This window comes from Columba livia, chromosome 1 (assembly GCF_036013475.1).
Source record: "Columba livia isolate bColLiv1 breed racing homer chromosome 1, bColLiv1.pat.W.v2, whole genome shotgun sequence".
NCBI classification, from domain to species: domain Eukaryota; kingdom Metazoa; phylum Chordata; class Aves; order Columbiformes; family Columbidae; genus Columba; species Columba livia.
The window spans coordinates 74,550,795-74,575,306 of NC_088602.1; the positions used below are offsets into that span (position 1 = coordinate 74,550,795).

The window sequence follows — 24,512 nt, forward strand, 5'->3', positions numbered from 1 at the left end:
ACAGGTTCAAATTCAAGGAAGTTCAAACTGAACATGACACCTGAGAGATGCTATGCCTGGGCTTGAAATGGACGTAGTCACGCTTAAAAATATATTTTTCCTTGTTTCCACCTTTCTGGCAACTTCATATAAAGCAACCAAAACTGATCCCTGGTGATCTGTGTTATGAAGCACCTTAATGAAAATTATTTGAGAAGCAATCTCTCCAGAGGCTGATTCACTTGATTTATAGTCTCAATATCCTGTGTGCCGAGTACCTCCCATGCTGTCCAGCACGTTTAAGCAGATGGAGTAACACTACTGCACGCCTGCCTCATGTAGCTGCGAAACTAATTGGCCATATTTTCAGAATTCATCTACTGGAAGTGTTTACAGCACCTGATGATTTCTTTCCCACTTGCAAGTAAAATGCAAGTAATACTAAAGGCCTCTCGTGGGTGTCCAGGTAGATGACCATTTTGTACAGGGAGAGTGTCCAGATGGCAACAGGTGCGAAAAGGCTTGTGGAAGGGCTACTTTCACCACAAAAGGTACCAAAACTTCTGATTACATTCTTATTTTATTAAATTAATGTAGTTACAATGCAGTATGGAGGGTACCTCCCCAGGCAAACACCACATGCTGTCCATGAGCATCTCCTCTCCAAAGCCAGACAAAGAAGAAGCTAGAGCTCTGCTATGTGCTCCGGAGACGGAGGACAATGGATTCGGGTTTATATTAGGAAAGAGAGGAAGCCTTTCCCAGGTGGAGGAGCTGTGGCATGGACATAGGCAGAGACAGCACACACAGTTAGGCCCAAAGCTGCAAATGAGTGCAGCTAACAGCATGGCTAAGCCTGGTCTAGGAAGGGAGAGTTGGAGCCTCTGATCTGGTACAGCGAGGCGGGGGGAAATGACAGAAACGTGTTGAGGCTGTCCCAGGCCAGGTTTGGCTATATAAGGAGAAGAGCACTAGAGCACCCTGACATGAGACCAGCTTACATGAGATGTCAGGTCTTGTCTGATGTTTTCATCCAGAAACTACTAGAGATGGCTGTGTACAATCCTACTGAAAAAGGAGACCATGGCAGGGCTGTGTTTGGCCATCTCCTGGAAGCTGGAACATATGGATGCCCTGTGTGCTGCCAGGTATATGTGTGAGGGGAGCCAGTGAGGGTCCTGAATCTGATCCTGAGGCACATGCCCTTTCTTACTGAGAAGGATGTTACTGAAACAGCTCTCCCCCAGGCATGGGCTGTACAGGAGTTATCACAGCAGTCAGATGGGACAACCCCTTAATCTAGCAGTGCTCCTGACAGGGAAACAAGCAGGAAGGGAGATCGGTTCCAAGGAGACTATGAACAAGTTTTGAGACAGGGTGCATGCAACCTGACCCAGGTGAATAAACAGCTTTGAATCTATTGCAGGCAAGACTGGAGCTATCCTGGGCCTTGTTCATTATTTAGTGGCCACTGTAGATGACTGCGTGTCTGGTAGTTAAGTAGTGGCAAATCTATCTCTGGTCCTTGGGTTAGGAAGAGCAGGGACACTGTGATAATCTTGCACTTCTCATGTGATCTGACCTACCAGAGGGATGGCAGCCACCCCTTTACCTTGCAAGGAGCAGTAAAATACATGCTGGCAGCACAGGAGATGGTTTCATTTGCAACTGGAGCAATTTTCTCAGGCACTGAGACTGACACAGTTTTATGGGCAAAGCTTTTGACGGAGACAACAGAAACATCACTTTTTCTCCATCAGTGCTCCATTTCAAAGTTTTCTTGCCAAATTTTTGCTCTTGGCTCCTGATTGAAGTGATCAAGATCCTTATCAAAGAGGTCATGTTCTGCCCTCTTATTAGGACTGCTGTGCATAAGCTGGGTGCTTTCTGCAGGCTGAGCCTCCAGCAATTGGAGAGCAAATGCATTCCCAGCTTGTTGATGGGGGAGATGAGAGATCCTACCCACTTGGGCAGGATCCTGCCCACAGCTCCCAGAAGCGGGACACTGCAGTGGCTGCTCTTCCACCGCACGCCTGGGTCTGGCTCTCTCTGCTGCTGTGCCCAACACTGAGGGACTCACTGGCTTGCCTCTGTGTCTTCTCCTCCCTCCTCAGAAGTGGGAAGCACTTGTACTCTGTTAAGCAGGAGCGTTGAGGCTGGGTGCATGAAGGTTGCGTGCAGGTGGGGCACACTCCTGCTCTTCACTCTGGTACAGAAGTTTTCTGGCTGTCGGCAGCGTTCGTGTTGTGCCAAACACCACCGCTCACAGCCGAGGGGGGCACATCACTCCCCACAGTGTATAAAGCAGAGGGAGGGAAGGGCCCCATGCCTTGTCCCCAGCCCTGCAGTCTGCTGCAAACCGCAGCCCATGCAGCCTGGTGCCAGCCCTGCGGTCAGCAGCAGAGGATCTTGAGGAAGGCTTTGCGGAAATCCGTGTTGAAGGTTGTGTAGATGATGGGGTTGAGGGCGCTGTTGACGTAGCCAAGCCAGGTGCTGGCGCTGTAAAGCCCTGGGGACACGTGGCAGGATGGGCAGTGGGTGTTGAGGATGTGAATCAAGAAGAAGGGCAGCCAGCAGACTATGAATGCTCCTGGGTTTGAAGAGAGGGAGAAAACAATCAATGACTTTAGAGAAACAGCTACTTGGAACGGGAACTGCACCTGTGCCCTCTACCTCCATCCTCTCACTATTTCCGTGCATGTATCTGCTTTTGGTAAATGCTGAAAGTGATGTTTATTCCTGATACAGGGGGATTTGGCAAAAACTCAGGCTTATTGGGACCAGTTATGTGAATGGATGGGGCTTCAGAAGTGGCCCGGTGACAGACAAAAGCAAGTGGCCACAACTTAGACGGAAATACTGCTGCCTTAGTTGATTTAATCAGTTATGACAAGGGCAGCATTATTTCCCTGCTACTAGTAAGTTACTAAGAGGAAGCAGTGCATCTGGTGACTGTGGCAGATGACCAGAGTGGACTTCTGTCCAGCTCAATGGGCTGGTTCTTCTTCTGCTCCTTGCCTCAGTTTCCCCCTCTGTAATTGGACCTGAAAGCTGCTGCATGTATGGAAACTTAGTATTATTCTAACTTTACATTCACCATCATCATCATAAAATAAAGGAAAAGGGAAAGAAAGGTGTTGGCTGTTGCTCCCTCTAGCAGGGTGTGTTGGCCAGTGATTTAAAACAAGAGGGTAACAAAATATAGTGAATAAAACACTAACATGCTTGGCTCTCAACATTTGAGAGCACAACCCTTCTGCTTTGTGAGACCCAATCTGGAGTTCTGTGTCCAATTCAGTAGCCCTCAGTACAGGAAAGACATGGACCTGTTGGAGAGGGTCCAGAAGAGGCCACTAAGATGGTTGGAATACCTCTCGTATGAGGACAGGCTGAGAATTAGGGTTGTTCAGCTTGGAGGAGGATTTGAGGAGACCTTGTTGTGGCCTTTCAATACTTAAAAGGGGCCTATAAGAAAGATGGGGACAGACGTTTTAGTAGGGCCTGTTGTGATAGGACAAGGGGTAATGGTATTAAACCAAAGGAGAGGAGACTCAGACTAGGTATGAGGAAGAAATTTTTTACAACGACAGTGGTAAAACACTGGATCAGGTTTTCCACAGAGGTGGTAGATGCCCCATCCCTGGAGACATTCCAGCCCAGGCTGGACGGGGCTCTGAGCAACCTGATCTAGTTGCAGATGTCCCTGCTCATTGACGGGAGTTGGACTAGATGGCCTTGGAAGGTCCCCTCTAACCAAAACTATTCTGTGATTCTACCTTAGATCTCTAAATGTCCCACCGTTTTCTCTCCTGAGTTCGTGGAGCCGTGACAGTTGAAGTATGGGCCTGGCTTGCATTTTTTTTAATCTTAATAGAATACTAGGAGATTCCTTGCTCTGGCAAGTTCCAAACCACCCCCTCTCACACCTCACTACACAGAATGGCTCTCACTTACCCAGGACAATAGCTAGCATCTGTGTAGCCTTCCTCTCCCGAAGCTGGATCAGCCGGGGCTGCTGGTGTGCTAGCTTCAAAGAGCTCATGGTTCTGCCATTGCTGAGCCTCCGTACCTCCAGTCCTGGCTTCATGCTCTTTCTCCTCTCTTCCAGCCTTCTGTGTTGTGCAGTCCCTGGTGCCTTGGTGAGTGTTGCCTCATGGCAGAAGCTGCGGTACCGCTGTAGACTGAAGACAGTCAGCAGCTTCCTTTTGGTAGATGTCTCCTGGCCTGAGCATTTGAGTGGGAGACAGGGGGAAGAGGTGCCTTGGCATCTGTTTGGCAAAGCTTTTTTCTCCATGTGTTCCTGCAAAAGAGGATGCCACAGAGGAACTGGGAACCGTCCAAACTGTTCATTGGGTCAAAGAATGATGAGGAAAGTTGTATAAGTCATCCTTAGTTCCACTTGCTTCTTAGTTTTGCACCATATCCTCTGGACTGACCTTGGCTTATCAGAGAGGTAGACGAGCACCTGACAAATCTCTCCCTCCATCCCACCGAGGAGAAGCATGAGAACAAGAAGAGAAACACCCTCTCTGCTAACCTTTCACTTGTATAATTTGTTTTGACTCTTCTCCCCTCAACAGCCCCACCCTTTTTAAATGTAGCTTTGAGGAGAGAAAATGGGTGAAACAAGTAAATATGCATGACCAGGCGATCCCTTTCAAACCATTGTGATGGTTCCCATGGTTGCAGATATTTAATCTAGAAAGGCCAGTAGAACAAATACTCCGTGCACCATGAGCATTGTCATTTCTTAATTCAATCAGATGAAGAGGTTGTGGTTTTCTGTTGTTGGGCTTTTTTTTTTTTTTTTTTTTTTTTTTTTTAAACAATCTAGGTTAAAGCCTGTGAAGCCCTGAGAACAAAGCTTCATAGAGCAAAAATAAATAAATGAAGGCATTAAAATCAATAAATGGAGAAATTAGCCAGACTTCTGCATGGCTGAGAAAGCCCTGCTCTGAAGAAATATTGGAATAGGCGGTGCTCCTGTGCTAGTTGCCTGGTTCCAGAGAGCAGAGATACACAGGGAGTATCCTCTTTCTAGAGGGCTGAAAAGGATTGAACTGGAACTTCTACCTTTCAAATATAATGGAGTATGAGTGAGGAATGGGATGAAAACATGCATGTCCCTTCTTTATGCTCTCTGTTCTGTGCTTTGACCCTTTGAGGAGAAGAAATGATGCATGCACTGTCCTTTTTGACAGCTTCTGTGTTGTTTGTGTAGATCTTACTTTGTGTGCATAGCATGGTTTGGTGCTGGCGCTGTGGCTGCCCTGTCGGGTGAGGGTTCGCTTCTTTTGTCTTTGTCTTAGCACGAGGTAAATCCGGACATAGAGCAGCAGGGTCACCATGAAGGGGAGATAGAAGGACACCAAAGAGGAGTAGATGACAAAAATAGGATTGGATATGGAACAGACACTGGGATCCCCTGGGGAGGAGAAGAGAGAAAGAGAGAGAAGCGGCTGAGGTGCTTCAGTTTAGTACAGGGATGCTCTGGTGCATTGGAAAAGCAAGTTGAAAGGTGGCGTGGGGGACAAAGGCGTCCAAGGAGTGTGACTATCTCCTATCTCTGTTGTTGCAAATTATACTGTGGCCTACATACTCACCTAACCAATGCTTAAAATGGACTCTACCTAGGGTCATCTAGCATGACCCATCACATCACGCCTGCTTTTCGGGCCACACCTCTGTCCTCTCCTCTCACATCTACTCCCATCCTTTCTCAGAGGATCCTTTTTCCTTTTGTACTTTCTCCTATTCCTCTGACAGCCTCTGAGCTGTCTAGAGGCAGAAGTGTGACTTCAGCCTCATCTGTCTGGACCAGGCAGTGGAGGATAGCTGCACTTCCCTCCCCCACCCCCTTCTCACCTCAAGCATGGCACAGAGGATGGATGGGGAGCAGAGAACCTCTGCCTGTGGCTCACAGGGCAGAAGGCACTCCTGTCCTGCCTGAAGGGAGAATGGGCTGCCCTAGGTGAGGGCAAGGAGAAAAAACAGCTTGCTTCCAAGGAGCAGGCTAAATTGTTTGCTCTCCTCAAGGAATTAGGTGAGGAGGCAGACAGCCAGTTGGATGGCAAGGAGGTTTCTCACAAGCAGAGCTGATGTGCAGTCCGTGCTGTTTAGAAATGTGTCCTGATTCAGATTTAAAACTGTGTATCTGGACCTGTTGATACTGGCAAGATGCAGCAAGCCTGATGTGTGTGTGTGTGTGTGTTGGACATGCTGCATGTCTGGAGAATTGTTCTGCATGCGCAGATTGTTTGGGGGGATCTGTAGCCCTGGACACTTTGATGGGCATTGATTTGGCAGAAAAGCAGGCAGATCTGTCCTCGGAGCAACAACCAGTGTCTGCTTGAGCAAATGGCAAGTTTATAGACAAAAGCACATCTGCTCTCCAGCAGTGGAAGTTTTTCTGACCCTTTGTAGTGTGATTTCCAGTTGCCTAAAATTTCTTGTAACTTGGAAAGTCTGCAGTACCCATGACCTGGCCATACACGAGGCAGCTCCATTTCCAACCCGTTCCTGCATGCTACCATTTGGGACATCACCTACCTGTCGTATTGAAGCCAAAAAGGAGAGGGCACGACACTGCGAAGGCCAGCATCCAGACTATCACGATCATGAGAGAGACCCTCCTGCAGGAGCTCTGCCCAGTGCTGTACTGGTACTGAACTGGTTTTACCACTGCAGTGTATCTGCGGACCAAACCAGCTCCAGAAAGAGGAGAGGTAAGAATGGAGGAAGGAAGAGGACCAGGTTTTAAAAGGAGAAATGAAAACCATGTAGGGAACATGATGGTGAATGTGGTGAAGATATGGAAGAGGAAAGGAGAGAAGATCAGATGATGGGATCGGCAATTTGTAGAAATGGTAAGTGGAGCATTGGAGGGAGGAACAGAGGAAATCAGAGTTAGTTGGAAACACTGCAGAGAAACGCTATGCAGAACTACAAGGTCTGAGATATCAGATGAACCTAGAAACCAGGAACCACCCATCCCTCAAGCCTCTAAGGTCATATGTTCACTGCCGGGACAGAACAGTCTCTGGAGCAAGCACAGCTTGCTGCATTCTGTGCCTCAGCTGCCCACTCTGGTGTCAGCCCCACTGACAGCCAGAGAATTGCTCAAAGGTGGATGTCCAGGGCCAGTGGCTGCTAGGGTGCCCTAGGGGATGCAGCTCAGCAAAGGTAGGATTTGGAAGGCATGGGAGTCTCACCTTTAGGATCACCTGGGGGCTGCTGCTTGCAGACAGAGCCAAATGAAACAAGGATAAAGATTCCCATGGACAAACACCGAACCAACCCAGTGCTGATTATGCTGATTCATACGATTACCCTTGAACCTCATATTAGAAAGGTACAGCATGCAGTTTTTTTTCCTTCCCCCACTCCTTCATCCTGACAGCACCACGTGTGCTGAGATCTTGGCTCCCAGCCCTTAGCACTGCTTAAAATAGGCTCAGTTTTAAGATGCTGAAAATCAGGGCAAGGTTGAAGATTACACAGCAATAATTTTCACCCCTCCCTATGTATAGGGCAGGATTTTATTTATTAAAGCTTCACAAGTGAGATCTCCAGAAGGAGAAACCCTCTTTGAGAGTCAGTGGGAATTAGATGACCAATTCTGACTCCTGCCTTCAAAAAGCATGAGGGTATGGTTGACTACCTACTGGTGATGTTTTATTGCTTGTGCCTCTCTGCCCTTAAGTGCAGACATCTTCTAATACATGATGAACAGAGATATATGGCTTCAACTGGCTGAAGGAAAGAAGCCAGAGACTTGTGGTCAACGGGGCAGAGTCTAGCTGGAGGCCTGTATCTAGTGGAGTGCCTCAAGGGTCAGTACTGGAATCAGTACTATTCAATATATTCATCAGTGACTTGGATGAGGGAATAGAGTGCACTGTCAGCAAATTTGCTGATGACATCAAACTGGGAGGAGTGGCTGACACTCCAGAAGGCTGTGCTGCCATCCAGCGAGACCTGGACAGGCTGGAGAGTTGGGAGGGGAAAAAATTAACGAAATATAACAAGGGCAAGTGTAGAGTATTGCATCTGGGCAGGAACAACCCCAGGTTCCAGTATAGGTTGGGGAATGACCTATTAGAGAGCAGCATAGGGGAAAGGGACCTGGGGGTCCTGGTGGACAACAGGATGACCATGAGCCAGCACTATGCCCTTGTGGCCAGGAAGGCCAATGGCATCCTGGGGTGTATTAGAAGGGGGGTGGTTAGTAGATTGAGAGAGGTTCTCCTTCCCCTCTACTCTGCCCTGGGGAGACCACATCTGGAATATTGTGTCCAGTTCTGGGCCCCTCAGCTCAACAAGGACAGGGAACTGCTGGAGAGAGTCCAGCGCAGAGCCAAGAAGATGATTATGGGAATGGAGCATCACCCTTATGAGGAAAGGCTGAGGGAGCTGGGGCTCTTTAGCTTGGAGAAGAGGAGACTGAGGGGTGACCTCATTCGTGTTTATAAATATGTAAAGGGTGAGTATCATGAGGATGGAGCCAGACTCTTCTCGGTGACAACCAATGATAGGACAAGGGGCAATGGATACTAACTGGAACACAGGAGGTTCCACTTAAATTTGAGAAGAAACTTCTTCTCAGTGAGGGTGACAGAACACTGGAACAGGCTGCCCAGGGAGGTTGTGGAGTCTCCTTCTCTGGAGACATTCAAAACCCGCCTGGACACATTCCTGTGTAGCCTCATCTAGGTGTTCCTGCTCTGGCGGGGGTATTGGACTAGATGATCTTCTGAGGTCCCTTCCAATCCCTAACATTCTGTGATTCTGTGATATTATTAATAGCAGTAGAGGTAGTGACAGACTTGCAGGGAGGTTTCTGTTCCTGAAGACACCAATGCTGCCTGTGCAAACCCCACTCCTTGTCCCTGCCACCCTGGGAAAGGGGACTGATGGACCCCCATCTCCAGACTATCCCCCTAGGTGCTGTTGGCTCTCACCTGTCAATGCTGATAGCACAGAGGTTTAAAATGCTGGCTGTGCACATCATTACATCCATGGTGACGAAGATATCACAACAGATGCGGCTGAAAGTCCAGACTCCTCCGGTTACCTGTACCAGCAACCACAAAACTGTCAGCTTTGTTCTGCACCAAGTCCTGATAAGTTATGTATAAGGAGGTGCTCATCCTCCAAGTATCTCAACAGCTAGATGAGTTCCTGTCCACTGTGATGTGCAGAAGGAAACTAAGGCACCTATGTTGTGTACAAAATGACATAGTGGTAGGTCATGGAGAAGGACATGCACCTTGATTTCAGTGTTTTAGTTGCTCTTACAGAGAGAGGCAAGGAGAAGAAAGAGATGGCAACTGCCCCTTCCCTTAAGGCTTAGTATGATAAATTGATTTAAATTTGATATCACAATATATAACCTCTGATTAAGGATTATCTGAGAAAATCTAAGGGCTGAAAGTGTTTCTCAGCTTAGCTGCTGGAATTCTCTTGCAGGCAGTGAGATGCAAAAATGCTGAAAATTTTATGCATTTATGTATGAAACAGAGACCTGACACCCAAGGCTTTTCTAAAACCTTATTTGGATTCTTATCTCAGTTACAGATTTTGATTATTAGATCTGAGAACTCACAAGGTTTTTGGATAAAGGGTTTTGGTTTGCTACCATGCCGGGCTTTTGTTCAGGTGGTTTTGAATTTTCAATCTGAAGTGTGTAATCATGAACGCTTAGCGGTGGTCAGTCTTTGTGATGGAGAAGTGCATTTTTTGGTCCAGCTGTCAAGTCCTTGAGAATGACCTTTTTGGTTGACAACAATAAGCTCCAAGTACTGTGTGGCAGTGGTCTTCTCGGGGCTGGGATGACAGTCTGCCTCGGCACCTGCTCCTTGCAGGAGAAGAACAAGGAGGTAGCCTGCTCGCCAACCGATGAGCCCATTGGATGAGTAGAGCAAACAAATCTAATGAATCTAATGCTGTGCTGGTTGGAGAAGAGGGGTAGGACAGAAAGAAGGAGGAAGGTCCTTGCTTGGAGAGAGCCTGGATTTTAGCCTTCAACCCAATCAATCCTGCTGGTTCAGTTGGATCCTGGGAAGCTATCAAGAACTGGCACTATTTCCTGATCTCTCTGCTTACATTTAGACCACATCTGGAGTACTGCATCTTGTCTTGGGGCCCCAGTACAGGAAAAACCTTGGTAAATGGGAGTGAGTCCAGCAGAGGCCTATCAAGACAGTCCCTGGCAGCTGGAGTTTGTTTGAGGAGCATCTAAGGAAACAGAGCTTGTTCAGCCTGGAGGAGATGTGGCTTTGAGAGGGGGCTCACAGCAGCCCTCTAGTGCCTAGTGGGGTGTTATTATTAACAAGACAGTTGGAGACAGGTTACTAACAAGATGGAGCCAGGTTTTTTGCAACAGTGCGTGGTGGGAGGACAACAATCAACAGGTGTAAGTTGAAAGAAGAAAGGTGCAAACTGGTTACGAAGGTAAACTTTCTGACCATGATGACAGGGAGGCAGCAGGGACAGTTGCTTGGTGAGTCTGTGCAAGCTCCATCCTTGGAGGTTTTCAAGACCCTCTCAAAAGTAACCACCTCAGAGCAGGTTGGACAGGGTGCCACAAGCAAGCTTGGCTTCAAAGGCAGTGGGTCAACCCTGCAGCACATGTTGGTGCCTGGGAAGGATGTGGCTCCCAGTAGAGAGAAGCTCTTGTATAAATACAGAATTCACTCTGTGTGAGTTGTTTTCAGAACTGTTTAAGAAACAATACTGCAAAATGTAAATGGTTTTGATTGTGTCAGCATTTCTGCAAATGGGCACAGAAACTCGCTGAGGTGAGCTGTGTCTTTAGGGCGTTCTCTGCTGGACTCAGCTGCTACGTGTCAGAAGTCAGGTACTGAACAAGGCAGTCTGCCATGAGACCCCCCCCAACTCTGAATGAATGCAGGGGAGAGAAATTGGATTTGGCTTGCAAAATGCAGTAGGGAACTGTGCTTTCATCTTCTCTAATATATGTGGGGATCCCTGGCTTTCTTTTTAAAATATCAAGCAAAGGAAAAAAACAAACAGAAAAATAAACAAAACCCCTTAGAGCTTTTTCTGCACAATTAGGTGAGCTACAAGATGTGCAAATGGAAGGTTTGCCTTCTGAAATAGAGACCTTAATATGTAGGTTCAGTTTTCAAAGACACCCCACACTGTTTCTGCTTTAGTTGTAGATTTTGAGATCTACTTGACCACCTCAAAATATTAGAAAAAAATACATGCTGGAAGCCTTTGAAGTGGGACTCAGGAAGGGGGTGTTACTGTAGTCTGAGACAAAATGCAATGCAGCGACTGTGTGATTCATGGAGGAAGAAGAATATTTCTCCAGGAGCTAGTGCCAGGTGTTCACATGAAAGCCAGCTGTCACTAGCCTGGCAGATGTGCAAGCACTTAACTGAGGGAGTTTCCGAGGTCCTGTGCACATTAAAATGCTAAACCCCACAATTCGAACCATTAAAACTGAAGAAGGTGGTGGTGGGAATGTCTCTGAAGTGAACCCTCTCAGGATGATACATTCAGATCACACCATACTAAGCTGTAGTTTGTGTTAAGCTTGTATTAAGAGGATGCTTGATAGATCAAAACATTAGGGCTTAAAACTCATCCTCAGTTCCACAAACCACAACTTCTAAAATGGGAAGCAGCTCTGCTGAAGTCAGTAAAGTCATTAATATTTTCCTGTGGGGTATGCAAACCCAGAATTTATTCCAGAATTTAACAGTGAAGAAGAGCCTTTATATTTTAAGCCTCGTTCATAATTTTAAAAATTCTATTTCTGCTCTTCCTTTTATTGTTCTGTTCTGCTCTGCTCAGTCTTTGCTACAGTAGCTAGAACATGCTAGTGTGCATTTCTGGTTTCCCTGTGCTGGCAGGGTACCTGTTCTTTATCCATCTGGTACCTTTTGTCCAGGAATCTCAAAGCACATCAAAAGTATTAACTGAATGAATCCTCACAACTGCCTGGGTAAGGTGCATGGTCAAATATTATTCTCTTACAGCTGATGAGAGCAAGACACAAAGAGATGAGCTGATAAAATCTCTCATTACCACTCAGTGCCTGTGCGGCAGAAGTGGGAATAGAGTCCGGGATGAAATCCTGGCTCTGTCAAAGACAATCTAAAGCTCCCTATAGACTATTCAGGTCAGGTTCTCACCCCGTTTTGCTTGATGACCAGTTTGCTTTATCCACAAAATTGTGATATTATTATTTTTAACTTTCCAACCCTATAGGAAGTCTTACAGTAAAAAAACAAAAACAAAACAAACCCCAACGAACCAAACAAAAAAATACACAAAAAAACATTGTGCATTCATAAACTTACGCAAAACCATCACTCCCCTGAATCCCTAAAAATAAACAAGAGAATCTCTGTAAATCAGATATGTATGATGATGTTGTATTGAGGAGTAATGGATGAGAAAGTATGAACACAATGTTGCCTCAGAGATGTAATTAGCAGTACAGCTAAGCATGTTCACTTAAGATTTTTGCATTTAAGAGTGCGTTCTTCTTGGGGTGCTGTTAGTTCTCTGCGGCTGTGAAATGGCTGCTTACGTTTTCGCACAGTGGGAGTAACTAAGAGCATGTGGTTGGTCAGGCCTGCTGACAAGTAGGCAACTGCTGGACTGCAGTGACTCTGTTGTCCTTCTTTTGACAGTGGTCTGGCAAGCTCCCTGAGCTCCAAGAGGAGTTGTAGGTCTCACTGCTCCAGTGTGGGCGCCACAAGAAGACGAGACAGCATTACTCTCATGTTTTGAACTGAACTGCAGACTGGACCTCTGTTACAATCATCTTCTGAAGCTTTTTTCCCTTTGGAGGTAGAACTGGATGTTGTGAGAAGACTGAGAAGGATGCTCCAGGCCATGCTGCTACATGTTCTACTCCATTTGTACAATGACTATAAAGGCATGATGGTATTTATTGCCATCAGACTCCAGTGGGCAGGATAACTTAATGCCACTGTCTTAGATACCTTGGTGGCCTTCAGTAGATGCAGCAGCCACAGCATCAGAGATCAGTAAAGAACTGGGGTAGTAGTGCTGGTAAATTAGACCTACCAGTCGACCCCAGAAAATTGCTAGATGCAGTGCTGAAGAGCATTTTGTGACAGAATCTTCATTAGGTGGAGATGAGGATTTTTTTAATAAAATGTTCCTATTTTTTCTCTGTCATAGCTTTGCAAAAAGACTTCTCAGAAAGAGACAGTTCTGGTCTGCATAACTGATAAAATGATAAATTTCATGGAGAAGGACCAGGCCACAGATGGCTCTAAAAATTGAGTGGAATGTACAAAGTTCACAACTGGCATTTAAATCTGAGGTATTCATCCACCTTTAGCTTCTCCATAAATAATGGTCAGGTCTCAGATATCTGGTTTGGCAAACGTTCAGTAGATTAATAGTTATCGTACATGTTTTTTGGGGACTGAGTGATTTCTTGGCAACTGTGAGACCCATGGTGTACTGAAGCATGATGCCATTTTCACTTCATTGGTAGCATCGCTGATCCACAAACAGCAGCAAACATCTAAATGACTTTGGGGCTGCTTGGACTGTTCTTAAAACTTAGTCTTGCTGGAGTCCTACAGCCTAGTTCTCCAGGAAATACGGCACAATGCTGGGAGTGGTAGACTGCACTTGGGATGTGTGTGGGTTCTTCTCCCTGTTGTTTGGGTGACTGTTGTATTAGCTACTTGGATTATCCAACCTCCATAGATGGAAATTAATCTTGACTGGGTCTATAAACACTGCTATGGAACGGACCTATGGTCGTGCTCACAAATTGTGACCACAACACTGCATGGGGACAGAGGCTGCTTCACAGATGTGCCTCAGTCCCAGCCTGTCCACAGCAAGAGTGAGTGGTCTTTTCTAATGCAAAGCATATTGTGATGTCCTTAAAGACTGGAATATGCTTGAGGTGATGGACTGTTTCAGTCTGAAATAAAATTTGACTTTTAATAATATTTTTAGTTGCAATCAAATCACAGAGTCTAATTCTGTTCTGCTGGGTTGACTTCCCCCTACACACACTTATTCCTTGCTTTTTAATCATTCAGTGTAACACAACTGAGCTGTACACATCCTGCAGGTCAGCTCCAGGACTGCTCCACACAGATTAGTCTAAATGTTGCTACTGACTTCATTAGGAACATAATGACATGATGACATGATATCATGGTGCTCTCTTTGTTCTTTCACTCCACAGCAACGCTATATATAAATAATTAACCATCGATGTCCTTATTAATAATGCTTATACACAGAGCAAACCCTTCATTTATTTTAATTGTAGCCTTGCTGAGACTGCGGAGGGTGGCTTGGATTAGCACAAGGGAATTGCCTAGGCTGGGTGCCAAAGCTTAGAGCCATGTTGCCTATCCAACACACTCTGGTGGCAGAGGAGGGCTGCAGGCCACTACTACTTGATCAAATATCCTTGGACCCGCACAGTAGGTCCGGCATTTGCTGGTGCTGTCCTGTCTTGTCCTACTTTCTGCTTCTACAGTACACAATCCGTATCCACAAGTCAAAATCTCTCTCTGCTTCTGCTTTGTTTTTGCAGGAGGGAGGTCAGCCAAAGGTGGGCAGCTGCCAACCTAATATTTACCCTACCCTTCAGCCTGATCCCAGCTTGCCCCTTACAGAAAGAGCATGAGGCTTCAGTGAGATCATGGCTCAGAGGCTTATTCTGTCTCTGTTAGCATGCGAACAGGGCACCAGGGCTCAGCTGAAAGCTTACGGCTGATAGATGTTCACGCTAATTTTTCTAGACCTATCGATTTTTGTGAATTAGTGTAAAAATGCTGAAGAGAACAGACAAAAATGTCAACTGTAGCATACCTTCATGTACTTACTTTAGTAAAAATATTTGCCCCAGGACTGGCTTCAGTAAATCAGGATTTTGCTATGGTGTGGGGGAATTTGGTTTTCATCTTTGCTGCCCTATACCTAATGGTATTGTCCATACTGTGCATGGTCATTCCAGTATATTTTTACATTGTCCAATGTGCAAAGATAAGGGAAATGGAGAATATGAGCCCAAGGGCTTGCTGAGTCCTTTGAAGTTATTTTGAAAATGTTCACATGACTTAAAAAGATTTTGGAGCATCTTCTTCAGCTTTCTCTCTTTGTCAGCATGCTTGAGGAATGTTGCTTTGAGCTGACCCAACATCACGGATGTTGAGGCTCTTAAACTCCACAAGAGAAGAGGATTTGACTGCCCTCACTTGTTTTCTGGCCAGCAGGAGTGGGGATTGATCTGCGATCTAAGACAAATTCCTACAACATATTTCCACCCTATTGCCTCCCCCCGCCATTCCTGGATCATCGTGGTGCTCACTGGCACCCTTCTGGGGGATGGAGTCAACTTCAAGGATGCCCAGATGAAAGTAATATTAGCACATCAGAACCAGAATCTACATTACTGGCTGTAGCCCAGCTGCCTTTCAAGCTCAAAGAGGCTGTGCTCTGCCAGGAAAAGCAAGGCTCAGGGTACCTGCTGACAGGTGGGACTGTGGTGTGTTTGTCTGGCATGTGTCTAAACTACGACGGCCACCTGTATGAAATTGTGGGCTGCCACCCACCCCACAAGTACTCAAGAAATAGCTGGGAGGTTAAAATGTGAAGGACTTCATCTGTACCAGAGCTGGCCTGTCCTGACAGTGTGCACTGATGCTGGTGAACTCTTACTGCATCTAAATTCTGCTAATCTTTCCTAAGACGTACTCACCTCCAGATACACCACCCACGGCATGACCAAAGTAGCCACCAGCAAGTCTGCCACCGCCAGGCTCACCACAAGGTAGTTTGTTGTGGTCTGCAAGGTGCGTTCCCTCAGCACAGCTAAACAGACCAGCACGTTCCCAAAGATGATGGCCAAAATCAAGATGCAGTAGCAGAGGGCGTAGTAGGCATGTGAGTGTGGCAAGTCAGACTCTGTAGTGTTGTCTGCCCCACAGGGAAGGGGGTCAGTGGTGTTGGGATGACTGCTGGTTCTTGTGAAGAGGGCCATGGGGATGCAGCTGCAAAAAGAAAGAGATGACTGAAAATCAGAGCTCTACAATAACTGTGGAGAGCAGTAACTTTTGTGGGTGGTGTATGATTTTCATACTTCCTTCATGAATGCTACTTCAAGCCAATTACAGAGGTGTTCTTTTTCTGCTCAGGTATACCCAGAGCTTTGCCTGAAGTTTTGCTTGGCCTGTTTTATTTTTCATTTAATATAAACCAAGAAAAGAATCTAAGATTTCACCTTCTGTGTGCATCTGAAAGGTGCATCTTACCAGCCAACACAGCTGTATGGAAAGTGGCAATGGTTTTGAGATGCACCAAAGTCACACTACAGTACAAATTGGTTGGGCAAACTCACAGTTTGAAAGACAATAATCTGGAGTGCTGAGGAAGACCCAACACACTTATGCAAACTGGGGCTTGGCCAGAAGATTGGACCTAGTATATTTTCTTCTGGGAAGTACCCTCCCTGCTCCCTCATAAAAAAATATCTTAAATAACTTCACACAATCAAGTGCTCAGCAGCCTGGCAGAGAGACCACACCTGCATGCTCAAGTAGCCTCTTGAACCCTGGCTGCTTCACAGTAAGCACCACCTACTGAATTTCTCTTTTCCTGCAACATGTAATATGTTTCTGTCCTAGGCCTTATGTCCAAATAATGCTCTGCTTCTGCCCCGCCTGCCTTTCCAAAGCTTGACTGTCAGTGCTGCCCCCATTTCATCCATATTGTGCTCTATGTTTTCCATGCCTGGCCAGAAGATGTGCTTACTGTGTTGAAGAGCAGATCATCGTGTCATTCAGGATGAAATAATGGAAAGATGCTTGCAGGGTACTCCGCATTTCTTTTTCTTACAATGGATTTGTGACTGTGCTCAGGAACCTACCCTTTCTTGATTTAGGAGGGGGATGAATTTTTTGAGGAATATGAAGTTTGCTGTCCCAGGGTTGTTCTGTGACATTTAATCACTTGTGTCCTTTTTCTTTTTTTCTCTTTGCTAGTGCTCCCACCGCTGAACTCATCATCAGGGTGACAGGTACAAAAGGCAAAGACAAAATGTTGCAGTGCCCGTGGTATAAATATTTCTCTTTGTTCCACCTCACTCCTGGAACAGCAGCATCTATGATGCACACACTCCTGGCAGAGTAGCTGTGCAATAGGTATAAATTGCTCCAGCCTCTTGGTGTATACTGATCCTTAAAACTCGTGTCACTTGCCCCTTCTGCTTTGTAGTTGGGAGAGGGCAAGGGCTGAGTGAGATGGAAACTGAACTTCCCTCTGTCCGGTGAACTCAGATCCCACAGGACAGGGGTGAAACAATCCCTTATGGCATGTGTTTTGTTTGAAAGTGCCTGTGCTTGTCTCTCCTTCTTGATCTGTCTTCTGCTTGCCCCTGAGAAAGAAGTTAAGCCCTCCACTGGATCTGAAGGATTTCTCATATCATGAGCGCTGCTCCTGAGTCGAGGATTGTTTATTCGTAAAGCAGTTCAGCTGCAGCCACCCAAAGACAACTCATTTTGCAATGTCCCTTGCACCGAAACAGCTCCCTCTCTGGGAAATCTCTATTGTCTGGGGCCATGAAAGGCTAGTTCTGTCGCGTTGGAAAAAAACTACATTAAGCAGCTGCCTAGCTGATAAGCAAAGCCACGACAGGGAATGAAAAAAACACCACGCACAATATAACCAAAAGGCTTAAGACACCACATTACACAGTTTGCCTGCAGGTTTCCTGACCTGTCTCCTGCCCCTTACACCCTAAAGCACTATTTTCCACTGTCATCTGGGGGCCAGTCTTCCCTACCAGGATCCCTCCCAGCTCCCCACCACCGGCCCTGCCAGGTCCCCCAGCCCTGGACTGCCCCACCCCTCCCCCCGGACCTGTTCACTCTGCCCGCGGCCACACTGCTGCCAAACCCGGCTAATACCAGAGTACCGGGATACTGATGTGCCAGGGCACCAGGATACCCACATACGGGGGTGGCGGGACACAGGGGCAGAGGCACACCGGGACACCAGGGTACCGGGATACTCAACACCGGGGGCACCTGGGCAGCGAGCTGCGGCAGGGACAAGGGTCGCTGCCGTGGGGACGAGCAGACGGAGGGGAAAGGGAGGGATGCTCCTCCAGCAGGTCTCAGACTCGGAGGAGTCCGGGTGCAGGTCTCGGTACGGATGGCAGGGTCCGGGCGCGGGTTCAGGTGTGGGGTACAGGGTGCAGGGGAGGGGTCCGGGATCCGAGCACAGGGTCCAGGTGTGGCCGCAGCTTTGGGTCCGGCTCCGGCTGCTGCTCCGCGCCCGCCGCTCCCGCACCCGAGGGCAGCGGCAGCTCAGCGCCTCCCCGCCATGACCCCCCGGTCCGCGGCTGCCGTGCGCCCCGGTGGAGTCGCGGGGGGCGAAAGAGGCTTGGGAAACCCGGGAGTGGGATGCTGCGAGGCGGGGGACCGCCGGCACCGGGTAAGAGGGGAGCGGGAGAGCAGCAATTAGGACTTACCGCCGGCCCGCTGGTCCGTCGCACCGCCACTGCCGCCGCCGTCGCCGCCACCGAATCGCGGTGCCGGTCCCGCCGCCTCCCGGCCCGACCCGGTCCCTCCTGCCGCCCTCCCGGTGCGGAGACGCGGGGCGGGGCCGGTCTGGCCACCTCCTCCCCGCCCGCCCCCCGCCCCTGCCCCGCCGGCGGCGGCGGGCCGGGACCCTCGGTGCCCGGGGAGGGGGCAGCTGTGCTGGAGGCTGCTCACGCTTTCCCGTCCTCAAGTGCCCCAGCGGTTGCTCCTCTCCCAAAGGACGTGACAGCTTGGCTAATTTCGGAGCCAGGGGCTGCTGCAAGGTTGTGTTTGCTGCGGGACTGACTTGCTTCTGCCTGGGAGGCAAAGTATAGAGCTGAGAACCCCAAAACCAGGCCGTGCACCCGTGCTGTGGTGGAGCAGGGGGAGATGTCTTGGCCGCAGCTGCCTGTGCTGGAGTGGAAAACCAACAGGCAAAGCACTTCTGGAGACGCTATGAGTGTGTGGCTCGGGATAGAAGTTCACACTTAAAGCTTAAAAAGTTCGTAATTAAAAAATGATCAAAGGAGAGGTGATTTTGAAAGGGAGAGAATTAAAGAAATATTTAAATAAGCTATCTTAAACATGAGATGAAAGAGTGGTGGGCAGCTCAGGAGAAAGCTGGGAAAGAGGGTGATGTTGGGGAAGTGTCCTCCCCCGGTAGGCGCAGCACACTGCACCTGCCATGGCTAAAGCATGACCAAAAATGCTGGCTCTGAGATGTGGTTTCCCTTGAGGTCTGAGACCAGGTCTCCAAGGCCCAGTTACCCTTCAGACTGTGGTCCCTGTGGGGGCTCTGCAGGGTATGAACGATCCTGGTGGCCTCACCATCTACTCTGGCACCACGAGCGGGGGCTCGTTGAGGATTGTCACAGGGGTCCTACAAGCTCGGCTGCAGGGCCGAAGTTTTCCTTTCCAGGTGTGCAAGAGTTGCAGGAACAGAGCTGCAGCCCCAGCAGGGAGGACGGAAAGTGCTCTTCCCCTGTATACACCTGATGGTAAGGGTGTCCACAGTCTATCTTGTAGGTAGGCAAGATGGGAAAGAGATACTGTGGAAATGAGATTTTATTTATTTATTTTTAAGAAATTAGTTACCTTGATAAGCATGCTTTGGGACTCTGGATGCCTGGATCTCATCTCTTCTGATTGCAGCTATTCAAGATGATCTCTTTGTGGGTAAGGGTTGTAGTGGGGAGAAGTGCTGTGGATACCACTCATCCCTGTGAGGTCTCAGAATACCAGTTTTAGCCTGGCTGGGGATGGTGGAAGTGCTTATACAGGATTTGATGGGGACTAAGTGACACCAATTGCCTTTAACCAAAGCTGTGTGACTGCCCTGAGGCAAGTTGGTGGATGCTGCTGGATGAGTCACTGTCTAGTCCCTACAGGTGACACATTCACAGGTGTCCTTGGTGGAGGACATAGCTTCCAGACTATATACCAAATGACCTATGAAGGACTCTACAGCCTCCTTGTCCCCTTGGGAGCTCCAGGACAGTGTGACGTAGACTGCATTCACTGTGCTTATATCTTACGTGTACAGTTGAACCTCTTCTGTCATCCATCCTATACTGCTCACCTTCAGGGAAACATGTTTGTTAACTGTGCCTGGAGCAGACAAGGCAGGGGAAAAGCCCTCGCACCCATGCCCAGCAGAGGCTTTTTAGCTGTGAGCTTGGAAAGAGTCCAACACACCCACACTAGTGTCATTAAAACTGGAGGGAAAGGCGCATGCATCGATGCTTGTTCTGTCTAGCGAGGGCTGTGGGAGTTGTGGACTGAGTGTGAATGGCCTGTGAGCACGGCTCCTTGCAGTGGGGCTAGAGAGATGCAAAGAGCTGAAGGCATTTTAGCTTCATTTTAGCATTTTTTTTAAATGCAGTTTGTTTGTAGGTGATTCCCAAAGGGTTGTGACCAGCAAGGTTTTCATAGCAGCTCTAGTAGGCTGGGACCTCAAGGTGCTACTGCAATACACTTTACTGATGTCCTCTGTTCAATGTAACGGCTAACCAAGGATCGATAAAGAGACATGACCTTGCACCTGCCCCCCTCCTCTGAGCTAGTGGGGATACAGCAGGGGGAACCCACTAAAGCACTGTTGTTCTGATTCACATCTTTATCTTCCACTGTTGAAATGCTCTCTGTCACTTTGCCTTGTGTGCCAGTGGAACCTCTCCCAGAATCCTCCTCACCCCTTAATCTGTGGTATCCCGCATTCCGAGGGGCCCATTGCAAATGCCCCAGTCCTTTACCCTCCTCTGGTCCCAAGAGGTCTGCAGCAACCTGCCGTCATCAACCTGCTCAGATTAATGAGACAGATGGACAGTAGGTGACTGTGAAACTTGTTTCTTGATTTACTTATTTTGATTTATTTTCTTAATATTACTCTGATTCGAGAAAAAAAAAATCTAGCTGTGAATGTTGCTGTTTCTGTTTGAACTTGCAGTCACTGATGCTCCCTCCCCATCTCCTTCCTGGGATGGTTCCCTTCACATCCCCTTGTTTTGTTTTCCTGAGACTGGAAGCTCTTTGGGGTGGGGACTTAATGACTTTCTTGCTTTTTGCTCTGTGGCAGAGGTCTTGCAGAGCAGGATAATAGTTCATGTGATCATTTAATTTAGATTAGATTGTACCGCATGCAGACACAGGGTTGAACTAAAATTCCATAGACAATCTCGATTGTGATATTTGCAGTGTTTTTTTTTTTAATTTACAACTTCTTTACTATAGTGCCTAGTGCAATGCTTCTCTCATAAACTCATCTTCTTCTTCCTAGCCCAAAAGCAAGAATATGGCATATATTTGGGTCAGTTATACATTGCACAGGTTGCAGCCTTAGTCTGTGACAACATGATATCACTGGAGCATGGCAGAGAAAAAGCTCAGTAGTGACTTGTGGGAACCTCCAAATGAGGGGCTGTGCCAGCAGGTTTCATGTGGATGTCCTAAAAGTAAAGACTTCTCAAACACTTAGGTCTCCAATACCATGACAGGCTTTCTGCCTCCACGTGCAGAAAATTGAGAGGGGCCATCATTCGCAAACCTGGTATTTTCCCTCTGGGTGCCCTGGAGCCCATTTCTCTGCCCCCACCTCCAACACTTACTTCCCTAAATCTTCTTTATGTGTCTCCAAAGCTCTTTGATAAAGATTTCAAATAACTTAGATAAGTCTCAGTGTTCCCTCAACTTTCCTCCATCTCCTTGCCCATCAGTCCCAGTGTTTCTCTGTGCTAATTTTGTCCAGTGAGTGTGCACTGCCGGTATCTTGTCTTTTTCTCTCTCTCCAGTCCACGCTTGTGGGGTTTTTTTTATAGTTTCCAGCCATACTCTCAGCATCCTACTCAGTTCCCAAACCTCTGGCAGCTCCATCCAGACTATTTGTCATTTTCCACAACTGCTCCTGCCCATGCTCCTCACTCTCCACTTTGCCCTCTCTGTCTGGATTGCTAGTCCTCTGCAGTCCTGAAGCTTAAAGGATTGTTTGCAAATGTTATTTGTTGTGCTTCAACGCCCATGGTTGCTGTCACTCTAGCCAGTGTTTGAGGTGCAGTGTCTAATAGGTGCCACTCGGGTGGAATGAACCTCCCATAACTCATCCTGCAAGCCAGGATGTGCTCCTGACAATGAATATTGTTAAAATACTCTGCATCTATGGAGTTTTTCAAGACCTGACTGGATAAATCCCCAATCTGAGCTCATAGTTGACTCTATTTGGAGGTGGATGCCAGACTAGATATCTCTGGGGGACCCTTTCCAACCTGAATTATCCTATGCTGCCATGAAAATAATCTTGCCCACTGGATACAAAGCAAACAGAGCTTTCCTGTCTGGCATAACCTCCGAAAGTCAGATGAAACGTAAGTTCATAGCCATACCATCTAAATAGGATATGTCTATTCAGCCTTGGTCACTTTAATTTTTTTACAAAACTCACTCATTTTCACAGCAGTGACCAAAAAAGGAATTCAGGCAGCTTCAGGATAATGTATGCACAGCAGATTGCAGAACCAGTTCAGATTCCTTGGAGAAATGGGAGGAAGCTACCACAGTTCACTTCAACTTAAGATTCACAGGAGATTCAGATCCTGCTGGTGTTAGTTCCCTTCTGCTCAGCCTTTCCATTCCCTGTTCCCTCTTCTGGCAGCCTGGAAAGAGGTGGCACATCCCAAAACCTGCAGAGCACAGAGCGATGTGAGCTTAGCCTGCAGGGAGTGTTTGTCATGTAAATCCCATCCACAGAGGATTTTACACAGCAAAATAATATTACTGCAAGGGTAGATGGTAGCATAACAACTCTCTCATCCGGTGTTGGGTATTAGGCTGGGAGTTTCAGGTCCAAATCCTTCTTCTGCCTCACCTAAGGCATAATTAGTAGAAGAGCTCCCAATAATAGGAAGAACTGGGTCTCCAGTCTGATTGGATTAAGGTGGGACAGCATTCTGCCAAACCCTCTGTAAAATTACTGTTTTGATCCTACTTTCCTTTCATTAAATGTTGGTCATGTTAGAACACATGTTTTGCAGTGTGTCCATGAAGGGCAGATCCTGCTGCAGTTAGTTTTATTCTGCATCTAGTCTCAGGCAATCGGTGCTGTTTATGAGAAGATTGGCCTTTTAAAATGAGGATGGCCACGTCTGCAGGGACATCTGACAGAAGAAGGGTTGTGGAGGGGGCCAGGGGACCATACTGCTGCACCTCACATTGCAGTGCCTCACCACAGGCTTCATGCTGCACTGCGGAGTGCACATGGGTTGAGTGGTCCCAGGAGATACAGGAGGAAAAATGCCAGAGGCCCAATGCATATGCAAGAAAAAGCGCATTTGTGTTCCAAAGTACTGTTTTGCTCTCCAGGGAAAACTGTTCACATTTTCATACAAAGAAGCCGTGGAGATGCAAGGCTATCATTACTCCTTCCCACCTTGGAATATAGACCTGTCTCATCCATGATGGCCTATGCTGCTGTGGCTCTCTCTATGCCCTCTCGAGAAGCACAGAATTTCAACAGCTGGGGCTGTCCAGCCATTTATTGAAGTGGCCCTAAATCTCAGAAAGACTGGTTATTGCTCAGTGCCTGTTGCAGCTGCATCTGGAGACAGCAAGGGACATGAGGGATTTCCTGGGGTAGCATGATCGCCCCTTCTGCATGGGACCACTATCCATCACTAGATGGGAGCAAAGCCCTGCTGGAGACAGGTCCCATTACGGAAACAGGTGCTCAATTTGAACTGGAGGAACGGTCCTATGAGCCAAACTCAAATGTTAAAGCTACATTTGCTCCTCAAGTCAGTATCCTTTTTTTCCCCATTCCTCCCCTCTGTGATAGCCTGAAGATCCTCAATAAGCAGGATCCCTTCTCAGCAAAGGGCTGCCGCAGCATCAGCTCTTCCTGCAGTGCCTTTGTCCGTCTTCTTCTCTCACACTGCCACCACACCAAAGGGCTTTCGGGGTCTCAGCATTATCAGTAACGATACTGATGCTTTCCATCCTACACCTGGGATCCCAGCTCAAACCCAGCTGTCTGGCACCCATGTCTCTGGGGTGTTTCTGCTCATTTTCTGACCTCTTGGTTTCTCTCAGTGCTGGTCACAGCAATACGCTCATCTCACAGCTAGCAGGAATTTAAAATCCTCTTTTCCTGAGGCAAGAGGCTGCGTGAACATGCACATTCTTGCAGGCGAGTTGAAAAGGGTGTTTGTGGCTCTCTCCTGTCACTGACTGGCCTCTGGCCCCAGTGTTCATCTAGAGCTACCCCTCACTTTGGGTGGCACAATGCTGCCACACCATAGATGTTTTCACCAGGCAGCAGCTCTGGCCACCTCTCCTTTCCAGGCCACGGTGTAACCGACTGGCTGATATCCCTGTCGCTGGGGAGGATGTGGGGAGATATGACGGCTCCTACATGGACTTGGAGTGTCCTAATCACCTCTGGCCAAGATGCCCATGTATCCCATAACACACACTAAACACTTA

The 24,512-nt window shown here is 47.7% G+C and overlaps 1 protein-coding gene across 2 annotated transcripts; it reads right to left on the reverse strand.

The window, feature by feature from the left end:
• Positions 1–540: 540 nt before the first annotated feature.
• DRD3 (dopamine receptor D3) lies at positions 541–18,626 on the reverse strand. 2 transcript variants are annotated; one of them, XM_065063057.1, is made up of 7 exons: positions 18,494–18,626; positions 15,722–16,013; positions 8,940–9,052; positions 6,529–6,671; positions 5,208–5,404; positions 3,934–4,279; positions 541–2,569 (listed from the first exon to the last, which is right to left on the reverse strand). In XM_065063057.1, the coding sequence occupies exons 2-7, from the start codon at positions 16,001–16,003 to the stop codon at positions 2,373–2,375; spliced, it is 1,278 nt and encodes a 425-aa protein (XP_064919129.1). In that variant the 5' UTR covers positions 16,004–16,013; positions 18,494–18,626; the 3' UTR covers positions 541–2,372. The 2 variants fall into 2 exon arrangements, with proteins under 2 accessions (XP_064919129.1, XP_064919138.1); XM_065063066.1 differs by lacking the exons at positions 8,940–9,052; positions 15,722–16,013; positions 18,494–18,626 and having other exon boundaries at positions 6,529–8,926.
• Positions 18,627–24,512: the final 5,886 nt, after the last annotated feature.